General features: G+C 50.2%; 1 protein-coding gene across 1 annotated transcript in view; it reads left to right on the forward strand.

Moving 5' to 3' along the window:
• LOC147424409 (proteasome activator subunit 4-like) overlaps positions 1 to 21,807 on the forward strand; it is a 239,300-nt gene that overhangs the window by 121,131 nt on the left and 96,362 nt on the right. The window contains exons 14-15 of the mRNA XM_086499516.1: positions 11,288 to 11,506; positions 11,572 to 11,721. Coding sequence (XP_086355642.1) covers positions 11,288 to 11,506; positions 11,572 to 11,721 — 369 coding nt within the window. The remainder of the gene's footprint in view (positions 1 to 11,287; positions 11,507 to 11,571; positions 11,722 to 21,807) is intronic.

Consider the following 21,807-nt stretch of genomic DNA (forward strand, 5'->3'; position numbering starts at 1 on the left):
TCTAAGTACAAAGCTAAGTCGTTGGCAAACTTAGTATCCAGTAGCTCATCGCTTGAATAGGGAGCGCTAAGCCACGCGGACCAAGCTGCTGTCAAACCAAGAATTTCCTTATCGCCTCAGCATAGAACAAAAACAGAAAGGGAGCTTGTCTGACTAAGCGTGTGAGCATGAACTGGTCCCCTCTACCTCCTAGCAAAAGCACCTGATTGTGTGCACCTCTGCACACCTGTGACCCAAGCATGTGAGAAGCCCATCGTGTGAAGAGTGCTCTCCAAGAAATCCAAGTCAACTCTGTCGTAAGCCTTCTCAAAATCAAGAAGTATCACCACATCCTCACCTCGGAGGCGCGGGAGGGCAGACGCGTGAAGATGTTGTCAAGGATACCGCGCTCCTTGAGAAAACTTGTATGGGTCCCATGTATAATGCTCTCTAGAAGTGGCTAAATACTCAAACTCAGAGCCTTGGCTAGAATTTTGTAGGCTGAGTTGAGGATGGTGAGGGGCTGCCACTGCCACATCTCATCCAAGGAGCCACCCTCCTTAGGAGTGAGGTAGATCAAGCCCTCACGCATGCTATTTGGCATCTCTTCTGTGTGCAAGATGTACTCAAAAGCGTTGCAAAGGTCCGAGCCAAGCAAGTCCCCGTGGTCCAAGAAAAAACTGGGAGTCAAACCATCCTCACCGGGACAACTACCTCGGGGAAGTGCTCTGAGGGTCGCATGGAATTCTTCTAGCTGAAGAGGGAGCTCAAGCCTCTTGTGCATCTCCTCAGTCACAAGACAAGGCATCTGTGCCCAAACTTGCTCTTTGCATGCATTCTGACGCTCTGACTGAGGCTCTGTTGATAGCACATCACAATAAAAGTCAGTAGCAATTGCACGCATATCCTTGGGCTTTGAAGCAATTGACCAGTCAGATCTCCTCAACTGGCTCACACTGGTGCACGCATGAGGGGGTCCACTGCCTCAAAGAACGCCCCAATCACTCTTGTCACCCACCTGGGTCCGTTGAGATGCCTGTCGCTGGAAAGAAAACTCATGACACCTCTCCTCTATGCTGGCAAGCTCCTGGCGAGCCTGCTACAACTGCTCCTCCAACCAAGGACTGTCTGGCTGCTGCTTCTGCATCCTCTGCAAGGAAGCAACGCCCGTTGAAGACGGTGCTCCTCCTCCCTTGCTGCAGCCAGGCGGGCCTTAAGACTCTTGGAGAAAGAAACGACTAAGCTGAGTAAGTCCTAAGGCCACTCTGTCAGCAGGAGAGTCCTGCGTGTCCAAGCCCCCTGTCCAAAGAGCCACACACTCGCTTCGTGAGCTCTGAGTCCAACAAGATCCTCTTAGGGATGCGTAGCATCGTGCTCCCCCTCCTCTGTCTATCTGTCACCTTGAGGATCACTGGTGCATGGTTCGAAAAAGATGTCTCGGCCAAAATGCAAATTGACCCACCTAAGTCACACATGTGGTCACTGGTGTAGAAGCGATCTTATCGAGATAGATTCACTCCTCCCACTCTACGGTACGAGCGAGAGAAGGCCAAGCTGTCTGGGGGCCTCACAAAGCCAAAGTGCTGCCAAACATCTGAAACCGTCAAGGTCATACATAGCCCTCTCCCAAGCTGCCAACTCAACTCTGTGCATAGTAGAATGGCTACCTCCAATCTTGTCAGAGGGTCCTTACAGCACGTTGAAGTCACCCCCAACGCACCATTGCTCTGCATGCGGCAGAGACTATGCAATGTGAGACCAAAACTCTGTACGTGCACTTGCCACATTAGGCGCATAGATGTTCAGGAAGCCCAATAGGCAGCCCTCAATCTGCATAGTAATCCATTGAGCCCTGCCAGGCACAATAATACCTCTGCCTACAATGGCCTGCTGCCAAGAGTCAGCAATAGCTATACATAGTCCTCCTTGGATACCACCAGGTTCAAATGCAATTCACCAAAATCTCTCATATCGCCCACGCAAAAGCTGGCCACATCGTCTAATGCGGCTCTCACAAAGATGATGCTCCTACAGCATAAGAAGATCAATCTCTCCGCCCACAAGGCATCGTTGAAGGTCCTGACGCAATTGATCCCGCTGGCACTGAAACTGGGGCCCACCTAATCCCTGCACATTCCATGAGACAATCCCCATGGAGAACGAGAAAGAACTGATGCTGCAGTAGCAAGTAAGTGCGCTATCTTTGAGGTTGGGTTGGATTGGGAATAATCTGCATCCGAGCGTCCCCGAGATTGGCGTGACTGCAAAGAATGTCTAGCCCAGGCCCACGAAGAGAGTGCCGTGTGCAAGGCAAGCTCCTCTGTCTAGGAGTCCTCATGTATGTGTACATAGCATGGTGGGCTATGCGTCTCAGCAAAGAAGTGTACCGTGATGTGTCTACATCCTGCCGAGTCTGGAGGTGTCACTTAGAACTTGGCCAATGGCCACAAAGTCTATACCAGGTCCTTAACCCCTAGGTCTCCCATGTGGTGAGAGAACTCGAGGGCTTGGGCCTGCAACCAATTTATCACCGAGTCTAGAGTCCACTCAGATTGGTCCCTGCGACATAAGGAAAACGAGAAGCCAACTATTGAGTCCAGGGCCTCTATTCCTCTAGCTGCAAGGAACAATACATGAACTCCGAAAACAAGTGCCTCAAAGTCTGGTGAAAGGTCACCGAGAAACCGTGTGAAGTCGTAGGGGAAGAAGTCCCACCTACGACGAATGTCGAAGCTCGTCAATCCACGAGGAACTGTTGCAAAGGGAGATGTCTGTACCAGAAGGGGGTTTCGCAAGAAAGAAGGGGGTTTCACAAGAAAGACTGTGCCTCTCGCCAAGGGACTCGTGGAAAAAGCGTTGCCCCTAACAGCCGAGGAAGGTCCTACCCCATGGGTCGGCTGCGGGGTAGGAGCGGGAGGAGATGTAAAAGCGGGGGGGCTAGTGGGAGGAGGAGTGGGTGGGGAAGGGGGGGTTGGGGGGGGGGGGGGGGGGGGGGGGCTGTCGAAGGTGAGGGTGAGTTGGAGGGTGAAGCTGGGACCTCAACCTGTTGAAGAGGGTCGAACCGGTTCTCTGTGGGAATCCACTGCTATTGGCTTGTGCTTGGCGACCACCGGGAGGTCGAGGCAGACGTGGTGGCCCCTGTCGACGTCGACCACGAACCTGCTGCCAGCCCTCCTCTGCCTGAGCCCTAGTCTCGGAGGGTGAGTTTGCTTGAGTAGCCTTTGACTCTGTCTGCTGCTGCTGGCCTGCCCTAGGAGGCTGTGGCTGAGCCTAAGGTGAAGGTCGGGGCCTCTTTCGTGGACAGGCCTTCACAAGATGGCCCATCTGACGACAAATGAAACAATGATTCGGAAGGCCCGAATACTCCACACTCTGGTGGAGCCAACCACCGCTCACTTGAGGTAGTAGAATCACCTTGGGGAGGGTGTGGGTGTGCCGAACTAGAACACTTACCAGCTATTGTGGCAGCTACAGAGGCTCCCGTGCGAGGTGTCTCCAGGACGGTTCCAATCTCTGAGCCTATCCTGGATAGGCGCCGAAGGTACTCCCTCCATATGCCAGGGAAGTAGACTAAGATGGGAGGGTCTACCTCCTTGACAAGAACGTTGGTAGCTGGGTTGAAACCATGGCGCCACTGTCGAAAATGAGCTCGTGCTGCACAGATGGCCAGAGGGCTCATCGCAATGAGCTTGGATGCCACTTCGGATGTCTTAAACTCTATCTGATAGTAGCCACGTCCGAGGAGTTGAACGTCGAGGATCTTGCCCACCTCTGCGAGAAGGTGGGCATGGAGGAGATCACTCACCCCTCCTCTACTAGGTCGGAATGCGGATGATCTTGCAGATGATGGAGGTCGCCTGGAGGCGCTCCACCTCTGCTGCAAGGCTCCCTTGCTTTGTTGGCGAGAGCAAGTCGGATGGTGGGCTCTGCAAGGTCGGGCGAGGGGATTTCTTGAGAGTCCCTCTAGGGTGGAGCATGAACCGCCATCTGTGTCTGCTGCTGCGAAGAAGGCGGGGATAGGCGTACTCCCGTTGGCGTGGATAGCCTCCAAGACAGCAGAGCAAGACGTAAGTCAACGAAGAGGATGGGGGGAAGGGGGGGGGGGGGGGGGGGGGGGGGGGAGAGAGAGAGAGAGAGAGAGAGAGAGAGAGAGAGAGAGAGAGCAAGATGCAGAGAAAGGGAGGAGCGGGCTGGGGCAGGAGAGCTGGTCGTGAGAGAGGGGTAAGATCACACGGGGTGGGAAGGGGGTGCTGGCGATGGCGGGCGAGCAGTAGCAGCGAGTGCTCCAGACCTCGTATCCCCTTCAAGTCTGCTTGCATGAGTTTCACCCAAGAATCAAGATAGCCACTCAGTTGGTAAAGCCTTTGTAATATTCCGACACATGCTCTGCACCCCCCTCATGCCTCGTAGTTAGATGATCTGAACCTCCTCGGACAATCTTGAAAACTCAAGCCAGTCACCGTGAGTTCGGGCTGGACTCTCTACATGGGACCCCAAGAAACATGAGGGCTATTACCAACTAGGTGGCCTCTTTGAGTGCAACCATGGGGTTTCAAACAAGAGGCTGCCTCAAGCGCTCCTCCGTGCAAGTGGGCCGATGCTGCTACAAGCCACTGCTCAGGTGCTCCCAAGACCTAAGCAGGCTGGCAACAGATTGGTCCTTTGACCTCCTGCTCAGACAAATTCTGTGCATCTCTATAAAAATCCACCTGATGGACGGGCTACAAGGGCCGCCCGCAACATGAGGGACTCCAGCTCGAAGCCGGTGAAGCAACAACTCTCTCTAGGGCTCCTCCCCTGGAAGTAGTCTTTGACCATAAAATCCACAAGGAGGGCTCTGATCTGCTGTGCTGGGTCAGTGATCCCGAGCCCCCCTTGAGAACATGGTAAGGTGATGACGTGCCACGCAACTTTGGCCCGGGCTAATTGGGTGTCGCGCTCTGACCACAGAAAGTTCTTGATCAGCCTCTCTAGTTGGCTGATAGAGGAGCTCGAGAACCAATAGAACCAGAGTGTCAGGCCACATATGAGCTCCCAACACACCTCTCTCTCACAACACCACTTTTGAGGGGTAAGCTTTGTGGCAAGCTGGAGTGTAGGTTGATCCTGTTGGATCACTATCATCTTGTTGGTGGAATCCAACTCAAAATGGAGCGCAAGGCCCATGAGAGTGGACCAGGTTGCAACACCTCAATTGTACTGTCGAGCTGTGGAAAGAGCTTGCATTAGCTGAAGAACCCGAAGCCAAACCTGTTGTGCCATGGGGTAGTCGCACAGACAGTTACGCTGAAGCCTGACCCTCCAAAGGATGACCACAAGCTGCTCAGACTACCGAGAAGCCACTGTGTACTAGCCAACTCCCAACTGCTGTAGCTCTGTGTGCAACTAGCCACTGGAACATAGTAACTCTTCGCGGGTGCCTACTGTTTCACAACCGCTCTCAAAAACCTGACAAGAACTCAACTCTAAGACCCTCCTCCTTCCAATGTATTGATGCAGCAGGATGAGCCTCTCTCCGTCCTGCAAGTATGTGACGCCCCGATCGAATTGTGTACTAGAAAAACGGGGTGCGAGGGTGATCAATTGAAGAGGAGGGTCCAGAACCACTCTCCAGGATCCCACTGTACTCGTGCCAGAGGGAAGCTCTCCCAAGCCCAAAGCCGCAAGTGGTCTGTCTCAAGATCTTGTGGGTCAGGATCTATGACATAGGTTATCCCACACATGCCCACAACTCGTAGCTTTGGAAAGCAACCCTTTGCAATCTGTGGAGCCTCTAGTGAGAGACTGTGAAGGCGACCCTCTCCCTGAACCTCAAAGAGTATGTGGGATATGGACTCCGAGCAAGCTCGAACTGCAATGAGGACTTCCAGTCGTGTGAAGGTCCCTATCCATCTGGGAGTTGCTGCCTCTAGACGGGTGGTCACTCAGCTAGTAAAGCCTCTGTAATATCATGACACATGCTCTATACGTCCATCATGCCTAGTAGCTGGATGCTCTGAACCTCCTCGAACAATCCTGAAAACTGAAGCCAGTCGCCTAGAGTGCGGGTTGGACCTTTTGCCATGGGACCCCAAGAAACACGAGGCCTATTACCAGCCAGGCTGCCTCTCTGAGTGCTTACCATAGGGTTCCAAACAAGGGGCTGCCTCAAGCGCACCTCCGTGCAAGTGGGCTGATGTTGCTCCAGGCCAATCCTTAGCTATTCCCAAGACCTAGGTAGGCTTGCAAAAAACTTGTCCTCCAACCTCCTCCTCAGACCAACTCTGCTCATCTCAATAAAATTCACTATGGGCTACAAGGGCCGCCCGCATGAGGGACTCGAGCTCGAAGCCGGTGAAGCAACAACTCCTGCCATCGCTCCTCCCTTGGAAGAAGTCCTTTGACCACAAACTTCCCAAAGAGTGCTCTCCTCTACTATGCTAGGTCAATGATCCCTAGCCCTCCTTGAGAACGTGGTAAGGTGATGACCTGCTAGGCCACTTTGACCCGGGCCAACTGGGTGTCGCGCCTTGACCACAGAAAGTTCCTGGTCAGCCTCTCTAGCTGGCCAACGCAGAAAGCCACTGCCTTTCTCCTGTTGATCTGTGCTCCTGATGCACAACAAAACACCTCATGAGCCTGCTCACACCTGTGCAGATTGGCCTCCTAGCCCTCCAAGTACATGGTTGAGTCGTCAACAAACTCAGGGTCAAGTAGCTCCTCATCCCTAATAAGGAGCTCTAAACCACGCAAGCCAACCTGCTGGGAAGTCAAAAATCTGCTCATGGCCTCAACATACAAAAGAAAGAAGAAGGGGGCTAGAGGGCAACCGTGTCTAACCAAACGCATGAGCATGAACCATTCCCCTCTTCCCCCTGCCAAGAGCACCTGATTGTGCGCACACCAGTAGAGAGATGACACACCTCTGATCCAAGCATTTGAGAATCCCATCCTGCATAAAGTGCCCACCAAAAAATCCTAGTCAACTCTGTTGTAAGCCTTCTCAGAATCGAGGAGTATCACAAGATCCGCTCCTTGGAGACGCGCGAGGGCAGTCGCCTTCCAAAAGGTGAAAATGTTTTCAAGGATAGTACGCTCCTTGACAAAACCTGTCTGGGTCCCATGTATAATGCTCTAAAGTAGTGGCTGGATTCTCACTGGATTCTCAAACTCAGAGCCTTTGCTAGAATTTTGTAGGCTGAGTTGAGAATGGTGATGGGTCGCCACTGCCAAATCTCATCTAAGGAGTCTTCCTCCTTGGAAATAAGGTAGATCAAGCCCTCACTCATGCTGTCAGGGATCTCTCCAGTGTGCTCATGCTGTCAGGTGTCGAGCTCGAAGCTGGTGAAGCAACAACTCCTTCTAGGGCTTTCCCCTTGGAAGCAGTCCTATGACCACAAACTTTCCAAGGAGGGCTCTACTCTGCTGTGTTGGGTCAATGATCCCGAGTCCCCCTTGAGAACGTGGTAAGGTGATGACTTGCCTGGCCACTCTGGCTTGGGCTAACTGGGTGTTACACCTTGACCACAGAAAGTTCTTGGTCAGCCTCTCTAGCTGGCAGATACATGATCTCGAGAAGGTCCAGCAAGACGTGAGGTACCACATAATAGCCAACAGCCCCTCACTCATGCTGTCAGGAATCTCTCCAATGTGTAGTATTCTGGCATCTCTCTGAGCTCTCGATCGAGAAAGACCCTTTCAGGGATGCGCAACATCGTACTCCCACTCCTCTCTTTAACAGTGAGAATCAATGGCGCATGGCCGGAAAAAGTAGTCCTTGCCAAAATGCAAACAAATCCACCCATGTCACAAATGTGGTCACTAGGGTAGAAGCGATCTATCCGAGATAGATTCACTCCTACATTGCGGTCAAAACGAGAGAAAGATAAGTTGTCTGGGGGCCATACAAAGCATGTATGCTGCCAAACATCAGAAACCCTCAAGGTCATACCCAAGCTGCTAAGTCAGCCCTGTGCACAGTAGCATAGCTACCTCCAATCCTGTCTGATGGTTCCTACCAACATGTTGAAGTCTCCCCCTACACACCACTGCTCTGCATGCGGCAAAGACTCTACAATATGTGACCAAAACTCAGCTTGTGCATTTGCCACATTGGGGGCATAGATGTTCAGGAAGCCCATGAGGCAACCCTATACCTGCATAGTAATCCTTTGAGCCCATCCACTGAGTCGTGCCTGGCACAATATTACCTCTACCCACAATGACGTGCTTCCATGAGGCCATAATAGTCATACATATCTCTCTCTGAATGCCAGACCAAAATGTCTCATAACGACCACGCCAAATCTAACCACGACCACGACCACGACCTCGATATAGTCGTGACTATAGAGTTTGTCCAATTACGCCCAAGAAGAGCATGCCGTCCGTCGGGATACCTCCTCTATGGGAAAGAGAAACCAACCACTGTGTCTAGGGCGTGTCCCTCTAGCTGCTAGTACATGAACTCTGAAGCAAGCATGCTCAAAGTCTGGGAAGAGATGCTGAGGAATTGTGTGAAGTCGAAAGTGCACCGGGGACGGATGCCGAAACTTGTTGTCAGCAGTTCGAGTGATTGCGACAACAGGTGACGTCTGCACAAGAAGGGGGGTCCGCGGGAAAGCTCGCTCCTCTCTTGCCAGGAGGCTCACATCAAAAACGTTGCCAAGAGACCTCCTAGTAGACGATGAAGGTTCTGTCCCTTTTGCCGGCTATAAGGCAGGAGCGGAAGGGGATGATGGAGCAAGGAGACTAGTGGGTGGAATGGGAGCGGAAGGGATGGTAACGGGGGGTGGTGGAGGAGATGGAGGGAGGGGGGCTGACCGGTGGGTGGCACGGGAGGAGGAGGCGTTGTTGGTGGCGAAGCTGAGGTGGATGGGGTATCTGTGGGCTCGTCGTGTTGTAAGGGGTCGAAACGGTCCTTGTGGGAATCCACTTCTGTTGGCCTGGTGTAGGAGGACCAACAGGGGGGGCGAACTAGCGTGGTGGTCCCTGGCTATGTCGACCACGGACCTGTTGCCAGCCTCCTTGCCTGGGCACCAGGTTCGGAGGAGGAACGTGCCTGACTCCTTGTGTCTATTTGCTATGTTTGGCCAGCTTTAGGAGGGTGGGTCTGGGCCTCCTTCGTGGGGAGGCCTTCACTAGATGGCCCAACTGTCAAAAAATGAAGCAGTGATCCGGGAGGTCTGGATACTCCACATTCCTACGGAGCCAACCCCCACTCACCCGAGGTAGTAAACCGACCTTTAAGAGGGTGTGGGTGTCTCGAACCAGAACGTGTACTGTAGGTATGCGAGCTGCCTTGGTAGCAACAGAATCTGCCGTGCAACGTGTCTCTAAGACGGTCCCAATCTTTGAACCAATCGTGGAAAGGAGCGGGAGATACTCTCTCCTCAGGCCTAGGAAGCAGATTGAGATGATTAGGTCTGCCTCCCCAACAAGAGCATCAGTAGCCGGATCAAATCCATGCCGCCACTGTCGAAAAGGAGCTCTAGCTGCTCGGATGGCTAGAGGGCTTATCACAAGGACCTTGGACGCCATCTCGGAAGTCTCAAACTCTATCTGATAGTAGCCGCACCTGAGAAGCTGAGTATCGATGATCTTGTCCACCTCTGCTAATAGGCGGGCCTGGAGGCCTCTGCTAGGTCGGGTGCTTAATGATCTTGCACATAACAGAGGTGGTCTGAAGGCGCACTCTTGCTCTACCAAGACTAGCAAATCAACAATAGACCATTACAAATGCCAAAAACTAGAGTCCATGACTTTAACAACGAAAACACAAAGCTAAGCTTAGCTAACCAATGTCTACAACCAAATAGTGTCAGATGTCTGCTGTTATGGTCACATAAAACTACGAGCACCAAAATAAATACATAATGAATCATGATAATCCAAGACTGAAATCTAAAGTCATGACTCTAATAAGTAGTATGTACTACAAACCGCACACTCCACTCAAAGCTGGCACCTGCAAGAGAGGAGCACACACTGCACAGTACCTGTATCTTCGCTAAAACCAGTTGCTCTCAGCCGTAGCAAGGCGTTTTTCGGAAAGAGGCCTAATCGGCTAAAATAGAGCAACACACCAAAAGAGGCCTAATCGGCTGAAATAGAGCAGCCCACCCAAAAAAAAAAAACGCACGGATCCATAATATACGGCCGTACTATACGGATAGAAGCTACTGAGAAGGCGAGTGAAGATTAGCGAAGGCAAGACCAAGCTGACGAGATGAGGTCGTGAAATGAAAATACTTGCCTTCAAGGAGCAGGAGCCAGGGAATGGGGAGGCGGCGAGCGAAGATGAGGCGAAGGCGAGACCAAGCTGACGAGATGAAGTCGAGAAATGAAAAGACTTGCCCTCAAGGAGCAGGAGCCAAGGAATGGGGAGGCGGGCGGGAGGCTTTTGGGGGGGGGGGGGGTGTTGCGGATAAATAACATAGTAGAATAGACCCAACCCATCCCTTACAAGCCAGTAATATATCATAACACAAGCATGGGAAATCTTCTTCAAGTTGGCTCCCAGACACCACCTTGCAGATGATTTTTTCCAGCTAAGCTCGATTCTAGGACCTGGGCACCTTTATCCAAACCCTCAAAAATAAAAATTGTACAGTTCAAAAGATCTTCTAAATCTATACCATAACCTTGACATCAGGGAAAATCATCTAAAGCCATTAGCTTACAATTGCTTCTTTCCCTTCTGCTTAACAATACTTTTGGCGATTCCCCTGTTGTCTGCTTTTTCTACTATACCTTAATCCTGTTTCACTTCTAGAGATGCTTTGGATTATTTCCCCAAAAAAGGGAGTACAGTGGATGGAGACAATGGTCACGGTCTTTTTGGATGCAACTCGGATTAGATTGATGTATCTCCCTTTTTCAACGACATAGGCAGAATTTTGTTTGAATGGAGAGATATTGGGCTGTAAAGTCAATTTCGAGAGGCTAGAACAATTTCACGCCTCATCAGCCTTATCCTTGTACTCTCAGTGGTAGTCTTTCAAACATTGGCAGTTAACAGTTTCTCCTTAATCATCTGAAGTTTATTTTTATAGCTGATTGACCTCATGTTTCTGAAGATTAGTCATCAGGGAGGGAGTTTTTAGTTGGGAGTAGAATGTTTTGTGTTTGTGTTATTGGTGTGCTGAGACTCTTGAGCGGAGTTGTGCGTTTTGAATTTGTAGGTGAAATTAGGTGCTTCCCTAGCAAAGATGCTACAGAGTCATGATGGATAATACTTTCTGATAAATTTTTAATCTGACTACGTTGCATGAACTGGTTATCTAACTTGTGGGCACAGGAGGTGTAAACATTAACTGGAATTTTGCAGGCTTTGAAGAGTGTTGCAAAATTTGTGAACAATCATACCCTCAAGGGAGGTGTTATAGAGATTGGGCTATTATGCTCAGCAGCCGTGTATGCAAATCCTCGGAATGGAATCTCAGAATTAGTGAGACCCATCATGATATCGGTGCTATCATCTCTTGAAGAATGCCCGTCCACTGGATTTAGTGGGGTTTCCAACTCACAAGCTGTGTTTGATTTGAAGGTAATCTATAGGTACTTGAATTTTAATTTGTGTATACTACATGTGTAATCTTCTCTTTTGTGCAGACTACACTTTCGCCAGCATTGGAGACGTCAATTGTTTCTTCGCTGACCCTTATTTCATTTGGCCTCATGTTTGCTGGAGAGCATGTGATTGAATTTAAGGACCTTGTCAAGAGGATAATAGCTGCTAGCTTCGATGCGCCATCTGCCAAGGTGAATTTTATCCAATGTCATGTAATTGTGTAAACTGCTCTTTTAAAATATCGTAGGTGTATTTATGAGCCTATTTTTTAATTTACAAGAAGCTTTTTGACTTAATGGAGTGACAGGCAAGCACAATTATTGTGTATTCGGATCGGCTTTTGCTTAAAAGAGGAAATAGACTAGCTTTGGAAACAAGCAGCTATTATCAGTCCTTGCTTGTGTTGAAATCTCATTTCAAGAGTATCTGTTATGTTCTTTGGTTTCTGTTTAGAGTAGCTGCTTAAGCGCGTTTTGGTTGTTTCTCCCATTTTGTATCTCTTTCAAAGCCTTCAAGTCAATTCGATCATCCATTGGATTCCGTTTTTGTTGCTCCATCAGTTGCATCAATTGTCGAACAACATGTTGAGCGTGTGTCTTTTCCGGTTGCTTTTGTGTGGAGGGACTGAATGGGTTCCTATCTCCTACAACGTAATCCCTCAGTGCTCCGTCCATGTTGAGAGGATCGTGCTTTGTTTTGCAGAGGGCAAGGAAGCAGACTGTGCTTTGATACCGTTGTAATCACTTCCGATGACGGGCTGGATAAAAACAAAGAGAAAACTGCGACAACACGTAGTACTTCAAACCAACTTGAGAGAAGGAGACGACATTGGCCCCAAAAACTGACGTCCTTTTCTGTATTTCTTTATTATTGATTTGCAAAGGTACAAGTCGAGGGACTCTCCTCTGCTTCTCCACATGGTAGAATGCCATAGAGAGTACCCACATTACATATTTATAACCAAACTCAAAACGCACTTGCATGAAAACTACTCTTCCAAAAGCTGTGAAGCCCAAAAGCAAGGATCCCATGGGCTGGTTCGTACAGTATTGCCATGTCATTAGTTCAGCACAAATTATCGGCTTTCCGGACAACTCCCATGTCATCAGCCCTTTACGCAAGCTTTTTCTTTGTGTGTGTGTATGTGTCTCTTTTAATATTTGAGACCCATTTGCAGAACTTTATAAGTCGTTGACGGGACTTTATAAGTTCAAATTTCTTTTGTTCCTTCTTGTTCTTCTTCCTCTTCTTGGGCTTAGACCCCTTGGCCAAAACCTGCAAATTTGGAGGTTAGACCAAGACTTGAAGGTCACTTGGATGTTCATAGTGCCACGCACAGATGCAAATACCACATAAAGAAACTACCACGGCATCGAGGATTCTGGCTTTGACGTAGAGATTGGCATGGATCACCTTTTCTAGGGAGGGTCAATCTGTGAATGCCTAGACAGATGGATTGATTAGATGTGTTTATGACCTTGATGCAAAAACCCTAACCCTAAAACCTCGACGCAAAAACCCTAACCCTAAAACCATTGATGTCCTTATCAATGAAGTGGGGATACTGACCTTTCAAACAAATTCCCAAGTAGCAAAATTTTGAGATTGAGCCTTCAATTTAGATCAATACTCATCATAAGCAGATGTACGCGAATGACGGGTACAGTGATCTAAAACGGCCTCTGGTTCTCGAGGAATTTACTCAGTTTAGATATCTTCCCATAGTTTCCCTCGATAGGCACAAGAATGTCAATTTCACCAAACTTTTCTTCAAGGTGGGCTAACATGAAACACTTGATGTACACTAACAGCCGAAGGAAGAGCCAATTCATAGGCAACTGGGTTAATTATCTCTGTGATTAAGAATGGACCACACAATTAGGTGAAAGCCTATAATGCTTTCGAGTTCGCATGGTCTTCGAATCTTTGGGTACCTTTAGAAGGGCCCATTGTGCCACATCTAGAGTCCTTGGAGATCTCCTTTGATTAGCATTAGTAGTAACTCGATGATGAGTTGTCCTTACATTGTCCTCGGCCAATTCGAGCATTTCTTGCATATCATACAAGAATTTTGGAGCTTGGTGACTTTTGCCTTTCTCTAATCCAATAGCAATAGGGGATTTAGGCTTAAATCAATACATCAACATGAATGGACTAAATCTATATGTAGAATGCTTTCTACTGTTATAGGCAAACTCTAATTGTGGAACGTACCTTTCTCAATCAGATTTCATGTGGGAGACATAAATCCTTAGCATGTCTTGCAATGTCTGATTCATCCTTTCAGTTTGTCCATCCGACTCAGGATATATAGAGGACGACATACTCAACTTCGTCCGAAGGTGAAGCAAACACATCTCGCCAAAATCGTCTAGTGAACTTGGTATCCCGGTTACTGACGATATCTTGTGGCAAACCATATAGCTTATAAAACTAATTGAGGAATAAAACTACCAACTTATGGATTTTTATTGTCCCTTAGCCCCTCTCCCCTCCGCCTCCTCCCTTCGCCTCGCCACCTCGCTCTCCTCCCTATGTCGCTCCCCGCCCCCCCTCTCCTCCTTCTCCCATGAGCCCCCCTGCTTTCACATCTCCTGCTCCGTCCCCGCTGCCGTCCTAGGGGGCAGGACCATCCTCGGCTACTAGGAGATCTATTGGAAGCGCTTTTGCCATGTGTGGCTTGGTGAGAGAGGGACAACTTTTCTTGCAAAACTCCCTTCTGGTGTAGACGTCCTCCGTTTGCAACAATTCCCCGTGGACTGACGAGCTTCGACATTCGTCGTCGTGGGATTTCTTTGCCTACGACTTTACACGGTTTCGCGGCGACCCCTCACCAAACTTTTAGGCAACTTGCTTTAGAGTTCATGTAGTGTTCCTTGCAGCTAGCGGAATAGAGGCCCTGGACTCAGCGGGTGGCTTCTCTTTTCCCCTATGCGGTAGGGACCAGCCTGAGTGGACTTTAGACTTAGTGTTGGAGTGACTGCAGGCACAGGCCCTCGAGTTCTCTCATCACACCGGAGACCTAGGGGTTACAGACTTGGTTGAGACTCTGTGGCTGTTTGGCCAAGTTTTCAGTGACACCTCCAGACTCAACAAGATGTAGACACATTGTGGTTCACTTCTTTGCTGACACGCAGAGCCCGCCATGCTATGTACCCATACATAAGGACTCGTGGACAAAGGAGGTTGTCTTGCTCACGGCTCGTTCTTCTTAGGCTTGGGCTAGACACTCTTTGCAGTCACGCCTATCTCGGGGACGCTCAGACTCTGCGCTCAGAGAGTGAGTGGTGGCGCTTTGGACAGAGGGCTTAGACATGGAGGACTCTTCTGTTGACAGAGTGGGCCTTGGACTTGCTCAATTTAGTCGCGGCTATTTCTTCAGGAGTCTACGACCCGCCTGGTTGCAGCAAGAGAGGAGCACTAGCGTCTTCGACAGGGCGTTGCTTCCTTGCAGAGGATGTAGGAGCAGCATCCAGACAGTCCATGTTGGAGGAGCAATTGCAGTAGGCTCGCCAGGAGCTTGCCAGGACAGAGGAGAGGCGCCATGAGTTTGCTTTCCATCGACAGGCATCTTAGTGGACCCAGGTGGGTGACAGAGTGAAAGGGATTTTCTATGAGATAGTGGGACCCCGACATGCGCATGCCAGGGTCAGCCAGTTGAGGAGGCATGACGTGTTAGTTGCTTCAGAGCAAGAGGACATCCGTGCAGTTCCTACTGACTTTTACCGTGACCTCTTGTCAGCATAGCCTCAGTGAGAGCATCAGGATGCATGCAGAGAGCAGGTTTGGGCACAGATGCCTTGTCTTGTGACTGAGGAGATGCGCCAGAGGCTTGAGCTGCCTCTTCAGCTAGAGGAGCTCCACGCAGCCCTCAGACTTTCTTAGAGTACTGGGACTTGCTTGGCTCATATCTCTGCAGCGCTTTTTAGTACATCCTACACACAAGAGAGATGCCTGACAGCGTGAGTGAGGGCCTGATTTTTTTTTCCCCGAGCAAAAGATCCTTCTATTTGTTAATGAAACTATCCATAGGGCTACAACCACCTCTTCAAGAGAGGGCTACAACAACCATGATGGGGAGACTCTCCCAATGAAAAATACCATATGTACAATGAGGCTAAATCAAGAAATGGGAGGGAAAAGCCACACAGGTGGACGGTAGTGCCATCTGAGTACGCCCTGGACCATGGTGAAAAAAGGCCCAGGACGCCAGAGTCGAAGGAAAGCCTCTCTGTGCTCCCGCATGCTGTCAGAGCTGCCCTAGAGTCTCTCGAGCTGTCGTTTGAGAGTGTGGATCAGCTCTAGCCAAAGATCAAGAACAGTCTCTGTTGGTGGTATAGGGCGAGCCTCAAAGATGCGGCATCAGCGGGCCCGCCAGATGAACCAGAGTGTCAGGCCACTGATGAGCTCCCAGCACTCCTCTCTCTCACTGCATCACTCCTGTGGAGTAAACTCTGTGGCAGGCTAGAGTGTAGGTCGCCCCCCCTGCATCACTATCATCCTGCTAGTGGAAGATAGGTCAAACTGAAGTGCCGGGCCCGTGAGAGTGGACCAAGCAGTTGCCCATCAAGTGTACTACCGAGCGTGGAAAGAGTAGGCATCAGCCGAAGAACACGAAGCCACACCTGCTGGCCAAAGGACAGTGACGCTGACTCTCCACAAGATGGTCACAAGTTGCACATGCGGTCGAGAGACCACTATGTACAAGCCAACTTCCAACTGTTGTAGCTCTGTGTGGGAACAACCACTGAAACAAAGTGACTCACCTCGGCTGTTTGGAGTCCCACAACCTCTCCCGAAAAGCTGCTAAGAACTCAGCTGTGAAACCCTCCTCCTGCCAATGAGGTGCTGCAGCACGGCGAGCCACTCTTTGTGCTGCCAGTATGTGACGTCTCAGTCGAACAGTGTATTGAAAGAAAGGGACACCTGGGTGGTCTGCAGAAGAGAAGGGTCCCTCCAAAACCACTCTCTAGGATCCCACTGTACTCGTGCCAATGGACAACTCTCCCAAGCCCACACTCTCTAGTGTCCAGTCTCGAGCTGCTGGGTCAGGATCGATGACACAAGTCCTCCCGCAGATGCCCACCACTCAGATCCTCTGAAAACAGCACTCTGCCACCTGCGAGGCCTCTACTGCAACTCGCTGTAAGCGTCCTTCACCTGTAACTCAAAAAACAGGGAGGGTACAGTCTCTGAGCAAGCCCGAAGTGAGATGAGAACCTCCAGTCGCCTGAAGGCTCCCATCCATTTGAGCGCTGCTGGCTCGAGAGGAGTGAGCCACTCACCTAGTACTGCCTCTGAGATATCCTGGCACATACTTTGCACCCCTCTGATGCCCTGTAGTTGAAAGCCCTGTAGCTCCGCTGACAAGCCTAAAAACTGTAACCTGTCACCTAAAGAGCGTGCTGGACGTGCTGCCATGGGACCCCAGGAAACATGAGTCCAACTACCAACCAAGTGGCTTCTCTGAGTGCTTACCATGGGGTTCCAAACAAGGGGCTGTCTCAGGCGCTCCTTCGCGCCAGTAGACTGACGCTTCTCCAGGCCTCGCTGCAAATGCTCCCAAGATTGGAGCAAATTCCCCGAATAGGAAGTGCTAAGCCCTGTAAACCAACCTACTGCGACACCAAAAACTTGCTCATCGCCTCAGTATAGAATAGAAAGAGGGAGGGGGCAAGAAGGTGGCCCTATCTGACCGAACGTGTGAGCATGAAACGATCACCTCTACCTCTTTAAAAAATCACCTTACTGTGTGCCCGTCTCTGTACAAAGCTGACACGTCTTTGATCCAAGCATCTGAGAAGCCCATCCTACGTAGAGTGCTGTCCAGAAAGTCCCAGTCAACTCTGTCGTAGGCCTTCTCAAAATCGAGAAGAAGAATCACTAGATCCTCACTACGGAGCCGCGCTAGGACATAAGCCTCCCAAAAAGTAAAGATGTTGTCAAGGATACTATGCTCCTTGACAAAACCTGTCTGAGTTCCATGTATAAGGCTCTCTAGAAGTGGTTGAATCCTCAAACTCAGAGCCTTGGCAAGAATTTTGTAGGCTGAGTTGAGGATGGTGATGGGCTGCCATTGTTGAATCTCCTCCAAGGAGCCACCCTTGGGAATGAGGTAGATCAGCCACCCTTGGGAATGAGGTAGATCAGGCCCTCACTCATGCTGTGAGGCATCTCTCCTGTGTGCAAGAGGTACTGAAAAGCACTACAGAGATCTGGGCCAAGCAAGTCCCAGTACTCCAAGAAAAAGCTGGGAGTCAAGCCATCCTCACCTGGACAGCTACCACGGAGGAGTGCACTAAGAGCCGTGTGCAACTTCTCAAGCTGAAGTGGCAGCTCAAGCGTATGACGCATCTCCTCAGTCACAAGACAAGGCATTTGTGCCCACACCTGCTCTCTTCATGCATCGTGACGCTCTGACTTGGCTCATTCCCAAGGAGGGTGGCTCCTTGGATGAGATTCGACAATGGCAGTCCATCACCATCCTCAACTCAGCCTACAAAATTCTTGCCAAGGCTCTAAGTTCTAGGATTCAGCCATTTCTAGAGAGCATTATACATGGGACACAAACAGGTTTTGTCAAGGAGCGTAGTATCCTTGACAACATCGTTAGTTTTTGGTAGGCATCTGCCCTCGCGTGCCTCCGTGGTGAGGATTTGGTGTTACTTCTTCTTGATTTTGAGAAGGCCTACGATAGACTTGACTGAGATTTTTTGGAGGGCACTCTACGCAGGATGGGCTTCTCAGATGCTTGGATCTGAGGTGTGTCAGCTCTTTACAGACGGGCACACAGTCAGGTACTTTTAATAGTTGTTAGAGGAGATCGTTTCATGCTCGCACGTTCGGTCAGACAGGGGTGCCCTATTGCCCCTTTCCTCTTTCTGTTCTATGCTGAGGCGACGAGCAGATTTTTGGTTTCACAACAGGTTGGTCTATGTGGCTTAGCGCTCCCTATTCGGGGCGACAAGCTACTGGATGCTGAGTTTGTAGACGACTCATTATTGTACTTGGAGGCCAACCTTCACAGGTGTGAGCAGGCTTTTGAGACTTACTGTTGTGCATCAAGTGCACTGATCAACTGGAGAAAGAAAATGCCTTTCTCGGTTGGCACTGCTCCTACGCCTGATTGGCTGCTAGGTGACGGTTTTAGATGGATTCCCCCAGGGATTGCAGTTAGATACTTGGGCTGTTAGGTTGGCTTGGACTTGTCTCTTGAACATCAGATTGCTCCCATCCTCCCCTCCATCAGGAGGAAGCTGTTACATTGGAGCTCCGCACGACTTTCTCTAGGAGGCAGAGTTGTAGTGGCCAACCAGGTGTTGTTGGCTACTATGTGGTGCATTACATCTCGTTGGATCTTTTCGAGTTTCTGCATCAGCCAGGTAGAGAGACTTATCATGAATTTCCTTTGGTTAGGGCGCGACACTCACATAGCTTGGGCAAAAGTGGCCTGGCAGGTTATCACTCTACCTTGTTCTCAGGGGGGTTGGGGATCATAGACCCAACAGAGCAGAGAAGAGCCCTTCTTGAGAAGTTTGTTTTTTTGAGGATTGCTTCCAGGGAAGGAGCCCTGTAAGGAATTTTTGCTTCAGCGGCTTAGTGCTAGAGTGTCTCAGGCTGGAGGTCCTTGGAGACCTTCGACTAGATGGATTTTGACAGAGATGTACAGAGTTGGCCTGAGCAGGAGACTGGAGGACCATTTTGCTGTAAGTCTACTCCGCTTCTGGGAGCAGCTACGGAGAGGCCTGAAGTAGCACCAACCTACTTGCACGGAGGAGCGCCTGAGATAGCCCCTTGTCTGAACCCCATGGTTAGCACATAGAGAGTCCCACTTTGGTTGGTAGTAGGCCTCATGTTTCCTGGGGCCATGGCAAAGGGTTCATCACACACGTTAGGTGGCTGGCTACAGTTCTCGCTTGTCAGAGGAGCTTTAGAGCATCCAGCTACAGGGCATGAGAGGGGTGCAGAGCATGTGTCGGGACATCAGAGAGGCAGTACCAGCTGAGTGGCTGACACCTCTCGAGTCAAGTGGCCTAGATGGAAGGGGGCCTTCACGTGGCTGGAGGTCCTCATCGCAGTTCGGGGTTGCTCAGAGACTGTACCCTCCCTGTTTTTCGAGCTACAGGGTGAGGGTCGTTTACATCGAGCTTCAGTAGAGGCCCCATAGGTTGCAGAGTGCTCTATTGAGAGGTTGGAGTTGTGGGCATTTGTGGGAGGACTTGTGTCATAGATCTCGACCCAACAGCTCTTGAGACTGGCTACTGGAGGCTGTGGGCTTGGGAGAGTTGTCCACTGACACAAGTGCAGTGGGATCCTGGAGAGTGGTTTTGGAGGGACCCTTTCGCCTCAACTGGCCATCCAGGCGCCCCTTTCTTTCAATACACCATTCGATTGGGACGTCACATACTGACAACAGGGAGAGGGGCTCGTCCTGCTTGCAGCACCTCATTGACAGAAGGAGGGTCTCACCATAGTTACCCCCGAACGGGAACGGGGAGGGGGCACGGAACGGGATCGGGATCGGGGCCAGAACGGTCGACTAAAGTAAGTCTTGAATTACCTCCATTCAGCTTAGTCCCAAAATTCTAAACCGCCCCAAAACTCCCTCTTAAACCTACCCTCAAACTGACCCAAAAATGTCCCCCAAACAACCCCAAATCTGTCCCCAAAATGCCTACTTTTGCACGTTCCACCCTTTTTTCGTCGATCCGCCGATCCTCTGTTCCATCTCACGTTCCGCGCTGTTCTGGAACACCGTTCCGGTTGCACCCCGTTCAGGAACGACGTTCCATTCCCGACTCCGTTTTGGGAATGTGACTCGTCTGGAACACCATTTCGGAACGTTAGGGCTGTGTTCCCCCCGTTCCTTGTTCACTAGGTCTCACAGTTGAGTTCTTGTCAGTTTTTTGGGGGAGGTTGTGGGACGCCAGACAGCCGCGGCGAGTCAATTTGTTCCAGTGGCTGGTTGCACATAGAGCTACAGCAGTGGGAAGGTGGCTTGTACCTAGTGGTCTCTCTGCAGCATGCGCTGCTTATTACCACAGAGAGTCAACGTCGTTGTCTATGGGACTGTCCTATGGCACAACAGGTTTTGGCTTCGTGTGCTTTGGTTGATGCTAGCTCTTTCCGCAGCATGGCAGTACACTTGGGGGGCAGCTGGTTGGTCCACTCTTACAGGCCCGGCACTACAATTTGAGCTATCCTCGAGTACCAAAATGATAGTGATACAGGGGAGTCGACCTACACTCCAGCGTGCTACTGAGCTTACTTCACAGGAGTGGTGCAGTGAGAGAGAGGAGCGTTGGGAGTTCGTCTGCGGCTTGACACTCTGGATCAACGGGCGGGCTCGTTGCTTCAACATCTTTGAGACTCGCCTTGTGCCACCAGCAGAGATAGTTGAGATCTTTGGCTAGAGCTGATCCATACTCTCAGGTGGTAGTTCGAGAGACTCCAGGGCAGCTCCGACTGCATGCGGGAGCGTAGAGAGGTTTCCTTTGAGTCTGGTGCCCTGGGTCTCTCTTCACCATGGTCCAGGGTGTACACAAATGGCACTACAGTCCACCTGCGTTGCTTTTCCCTCTACCCATCTCCTGATTTAGCCTCATTGTACACATCTTGATTTTTCATTGGGAGAGTCTCTCCTTACGATTGTTGTAGCCCTCTCTAGTAGAGGTAGTTGTAACTCTATGGGCAGTTTCATTAACTAATAGAAGGATCTTTTTCTTGGAGAAAAACTAACTTGGGCCAACCGACGGGACTTCATAAGTTGAAAGTTCTTCTGTTCCTTCTTCTTCTTCCTCTTCTTGGGCTTAGACCCCTTGGCCAAAAACTGCAAAACTTAGAGGTTAGACCAAGACCTGAAGGTCACTCGGATGTTCCTAGTGCCATGCACAAATGCAAATACCACATAAAGAAACCACCACGGCATCGAGGATTCTGGCTTTGACGTACAGATTGGGATGGATCACCTTTTCTAGGGAGGGTGAATCCGTGACTACCTAGATGGATGGATTGATCAGATGCGTTTATGACCTTGATGCAGAAACCCTAACCCTAAACTCTCGACGCAAAAACCCTAACCCTAAAACCATTGATGTCCTTATCAATAAAGTGGGGATACTGACCTTTTAAACCTCTAACGAATTCCCAAGTAGCAAAATTTTGAGATTGACCCTTCAATTTATATAAATACTCATCATAAGCAGATGTGCAGGAAAGACAAGTTCGGTGATCTAAAACGGCCTCTGGTTCCCGAGGAATTTACTCAATTAAGATAT

This window comes from Adiantum capillus-veneris, chromosome 25, assembly GCF_014529385.1.
Source record: "Adiantum capillus-veneris isolate H3 chromosome 25, ASM1452938v2, whole genome shotgun sequence".
Classification (NCBI taxonomy): domain Eukaryota; kingdom Viridiplantae; phylum Streptophyta; class Polypodiopsida; order Polypodiales; family Pteridaceae; genus Adiantum; species Adiantum capillus-veneris.